This window comes from Nuphar pumila, chromosome 4, assembly GCF_984573655.1.
Source record: "Nuphar pumila chromosome 4, dmNupPumi1.hap1.1, whole genome shotgun sequence".
NCBI lineage: Eukaryota > Viridiplantae > Streptophyta > Magnoliopsida > Nymphaeales > Nymphaeaceae > Nuphar > Nuphar pumila.
In genome coordinates, this window is record NC_143252.1 from 13,902,696 (window position 1) to 13,907,598 (window position 4,903).

At 40.6% G+C, this 4,903-nt stretch overlaps 1 protein-coding gene across 1 annotated transcript; it reads left to right on the forward strand.

Moving 5' to 3' along the window:
• The first annotated feature begins 248 nt into the window (after positions 1 to 248).
• On the forward strand, positions 249 to 815 carry LOC149839442 (protein LIGHT-DEPENDENT SHORT HYPOCOTYLS 6-like). Its single transcript, XM_090004870.1, has one exon. The coding sequence runs from the start codon at positions 249 to 251 to the stop codon at positions 813 to 815; it is 567 nt and encodes a 188-aa protein (XP_089860996.1).
• The last annotated feature ends 4,088 nt before the right edge of the window (positions 816 to 4,903 follow it).

The following is a 4,903-nucleotide window of genomic DNA, read 5'->3' on the forward strand; positions in this document are numbered from 1 at the left end:
CTCACCACACTAAAAAAATTTCACCCTTCTCTTCACTGATCTCCCTTTTTTTTCTTTATTTTTATGTCCCATCTGTCCCCCCCTCTCTCTCCTACTACAGCGAAAAACCTGGAACCCTTCACCTCAACACCTATGGAAGCAGGCTCCCAACCGGCATGACACGAGGCGATTGACCTTGCCCGCCGCACCACCTGAGCCCCACTACTCCCTCACCACACGAACCCTGCCGGGATCCGGCGCACCACCCCATGGATTCCGGCGCCGGAGCACCAGAAGGCGGCGAGAGAGAGTCTTCGAGCCCGGCGGCGCCACCGAGCCGGTACGAGTCTCAGAAGCGGCGGGACTGGAACACGTTTCTGCAGTACCTCAAGAACCACAAGCCCCCGCTCTCGCTCGCCCGGTGCAGCGGCGCCCACGTCATCGAGTTCCTCAAGTACCTCGACCAGTTCGGCAAAACGAAGGTGCACCTCCCCGACTGCGCCTTCTTCGGCCACCCCAACCCTCCCGCGCCCTGCGCCTGCCCGCTCCGCCAGGCCTGGGGCAGCCTCGACGCCCTCATCGGCCGCCTCCGGGCCGCCTACGAAGAGAACGGTGGCCGGCCGGAGTCCAACCCGTTCGGAGCCCGCGCCGTCCGCATCTACCTCCGCGAGGTCCGCGAGGCCCAGGCCAAGGCTCGCGGCATCCCCTACGAGAAGAAGAAGCGGAAGCGGCCAATATCCACCACCACCACCAACTTGGCCTCATCTTCCACCTCCTTGCAGCCAGGCGATGCCGGAGAAAGAGGAGGTCGCGCGGGGCCTTCCTCCGACTCTTGATTTGGTGCTCCCTCTTCTTCCATTATCCCACTCCATCTGCTCGTAACAATAGACTGATAATAGTAGTGTTTTCTTTACTCCCTTGCTTTCTCACTCTATAAACAATAATATGCGGAAGCATTTATCATATGAATGCCTTATTTTTTCTTTTTTTTTTATTTGTTTCATTTTTTTATTATATAATCGTTATCCCAACTCATTACAACCATGTGATTGTGTCGTGAAACACGATAGATAACAGACTGCAACCAATGTTGATGGGATCAATGGATGAAGGAACCCGCCGGTGAGAGGAAGTACCGAAGTAGTAAATATGGACACAGGACCAGAAGGGCTACTAACAAAAAAAGGCAAAACAAAAATAAAATAAAATAAAAATAAAAACCGTCTCTCTCCCGTTCTCGATCTATGGGATCGTGAACACCGCCCCACAATAGGAAAAAAATCGTATCTGCAGAGCAGAAATCCTCAAAGACTCATCATTTACCCTCCCCGCAGTCGCACGTGGGCACAGAGGCCTACCGACGCTCAGACACGTGCGTTGTCACGTGAAATCGCAGTCAGGTGACTGGCATAGAGAAAGATAGAGTGCCCTTTGGCCTGGTCTTCGTTCAAACATCGGTTTTCTCTTCCACCACCTCGCTAGTACGACGGTAAGAGGGAGAACAGAAGGTTTACTGTAAGGTACTACCCCACCACCACCACCACTCCCTCTTCCTTTTTGCTTTCCCTACTTTTTGCTGTATCAGTGAGCACCCTCCTCGTCTTCTCTCTGTGCTTTTATGCTTTTGGGGTCGACAAGAGAGTACGGGTAGTACGCCCACGAAGAATAGGAAAATGGAGAAATGCATAGGGAGACAGATAGATTTGTGAGCGGGAGTTCATGGGGGAGCGCTCATTTTCAAATGAGTACTGCTCCTACTGCTGTCTGCTTCCTCGTCGTGTGATCTACAGTGATAGGATTGAGAAAGAGAAAGAGAAAGAAAGATTGTTCAAAGACTTTGAATGACAATTTAAAATGAGACTGCACCGCCTAGCCTTGTCCACGCAACGCGGCCACTTCTGATGGTCCGTATTATTGAAGTGAGGATTGATGGAAATATATACATAAAATAATGAGGGCATTTTCCAACAGTGGACGCCCAAACTTACTGTTTCTTTCTTCCAACATGCATTTAATCTGCCCCCATGTAATCTATGCTTTTGCAGGATTGCCTCGTCAGAAGCACTCAAAATCCATTGTTATGCATCTCTCTGCGACAAAGGGTTACTGATAATAATAATTAAGATAAGAGAAGGGAAGGGTTGGTAACAATAATTCGGTGATTTGTCATACATTGGTTGAAACGCATGCAGTAAGTTTCCGGTGGTTGCAAGTAATAAAATATGAATGCCAAATAGTTCTTCATGGAATCGGAACAAAACCGTAGCTTGGAAGAACCTTTTATTACATTCTACTTGCTATCTTTATTTTATTCGTTTTTATTTATTTTTGGCCTGGTCGTAGTAGGTTTTCAGTAAATGCTTTAATGATAATTTGTCATATATGGATCGGACATACAATTTTTAAATGATCGCTACATGGTCTTGACCAACCTGGTTGGCATGGTTGTCAGGTAAACTTTAATAAATAAACCATTCATTTTGGGATTGGATTGATGCAGTTTGATATGCACCAAAAAAAAATCTCAAAGATGATTGATGATTGATGCCTGATGCATGAGTTGATTTGACTTTTTTTTTTCCTTCTCCTCCTTAGATGATGCCTTTGATTGACTGGAATGTATTTTCTGTTAGTGATGCTTGACCAAGCCAAGAAAAAGGAAATGTGCGATCTGCCAATACGGTCTGCAGCTTCGGAAAAATTTCGGCACTTTATATTTCAGTAGATTTATGCAGGTGCTCTCTCTCTCTCTCTCTCTCTCTCTCTCTCTCTCTCTCTGTGTGTGTGTGTGTGTGTGTGGTAAGAGGGATTGATCCAGATCCGAGAGTTTACATCTTGGTCTTCGAACCTATGATATTTTAGCAATGTATGTACTTTTTAAAATTTGTACCTCCATTATTAGATAATAGAATTGCGAACTGTTTCATTTTCTAGCTGAACAAAGAGGCCAAATGCATGTCTTATATCAATCATGGGGCTTACAAGCAGAATATTTTGATTTGAAATCGTTGACCCTTGTTGTCCATACCTCCTTGTGATCTATCGAACACAAAATGGTACGCCTTGGAATCATGAAGCTTACTGTCTGTTACACATATTTGTGTGTCATATTGTTTGTTTACTGGTAACAATTCATGAAGCTTATGACTGAGAAGGGAAAGATACGGTTCAAAGAAAAACAAAATGGAATATCTTCGTCTGCTACATGTACTATTTCTTCTCTTTTTTTGTGAGAGATACTATTCTTTTCTCCTAGTTCGGAGGTTTGGTTGAGGCAGATTATTAGAAAAAGAACTTCCACATTTTATTTCACAACAGGATAAAGAACGGACTGTATCATCAGGAGTTCTATTTAATGCTCCACTCACAAGAACGATATAATCAATCTCTCGTATTATTTCATTACCAACTTCCGTTTAATATAATATGGTTCCTTTCACGATATTCTCAAAGGGAAGTGTGTTCGGTGAAAGCATTATACTTGCTTGGTTTTGAGAAATAATGTATGGAGAGAGTTTGCACACGAGAAGCTTAGCAACTGATGTAGCCACATGAGCTACTTGAAGATGTACGTAAAATTGCAGACAGTAGCTACTGTTTTCTTCCCTAGTTAGACATATTTTTTTGCTGATTTTCATTGATGAATTGATGCTGAGAATTACCATCTTCATTTTATGGGTCACACATTTCAATCTCGCCTTGAATAGTCACTTATTCAGAGATGGGTTGTTAGAAAGCTATTTAAGAGATTGACCCATCTAATGAACAAGCATCTTGACCTGATAATATCTTATTTATGAGCATTCTAGTTCAAGTGTTAAAAGTACAAAGAAAGAAGAGACAAAAAGATGCTTCAGTAAAGAAGTATTAATGTTTCAATATTTCTGAAAACAGAAAAAGAAAAAGTGCTTTATTCTTCTGCCATTACTGAAATTAGCTAAATACAATAAACACTGAAAATTAACCATAATGGTGGATTCTTGCATGTGATATATTTGATGAAATTGAAATGCTTCACAGTTTTTTAATTGGAATATATATATATATATATATGAGAGAGAGAGTAGCATCGTTAAATTTAGAGAATCATGCCGAAGCTGATGTTACTACTATGACATATAAATATTGGTGTATATGGGTTTTGAAAGGGAATTTAAATCATTAATAATATAGTTGAGGACACAACTAAATATATTTTGGAATTTTATGTTTCAATGGCCATTCCATTAGAAAATGGAGGAGAATTTGAAAGAGTTTAGAAACAGGCTTTCATTTCTAAATGTGAAAAAAACATGATATAGTTAAATGAAACTTTATTTTTTCTCAGGATTAAAAAAAAAGAACGTAAATTTCTCTAATTTGTGGATTATCATATCAGAGTTTGGGACCAAGATAATGTTGAATTCTTTTCAAAATGACTGTATAAGTCAGTATTTTGAATATTTCTGGATAACACTTCATGTTATGCTCTACTTTATAATACTGCATAAGTCAGATATGAAATTAAAGTACAGATTAAAATGAAGTAAAATCTTGGAAGTTGCACCAATACATATGGGGAAGATATTAATCAATCACGATTATAATGATTAAGATATTGGGATAGATATTTCTCAAAAGTTATCATTAAAATGGTAGATTAGTTGAATTCTTAAGAAAAGGCTTTATTTACAAAACTGTCATGGACAGTGCTGCTGCTCTATCAAACAAAAAAAATAAGGAAAAGATTATAAGGATGCCTCATCTAAGTGACATGATAAAGAGGAGATACTGATCTAAGGTTTTCATGTTGATTAGCTTGCTTCGGACCAAACATGTAAAAAATGAATTTTGTGCTTAAAAAGGATCAAGAGAGGTTAGTGAAGGATAATCAAAGCCTTACAATGAAATTCTCTGCCTTCCTTGTTTCTGTTTTTTGGACATA

Bases quoted from the DNA above. Each gene is read 5' to 3' on its own strand.
- LOC149839442 (XM_090004870.1), top strand. From the start codon at position 249: ATGGATTCCGGCGCCGGAGCACCAGAAGGCGGCGAGAGAGAGTCTTCG.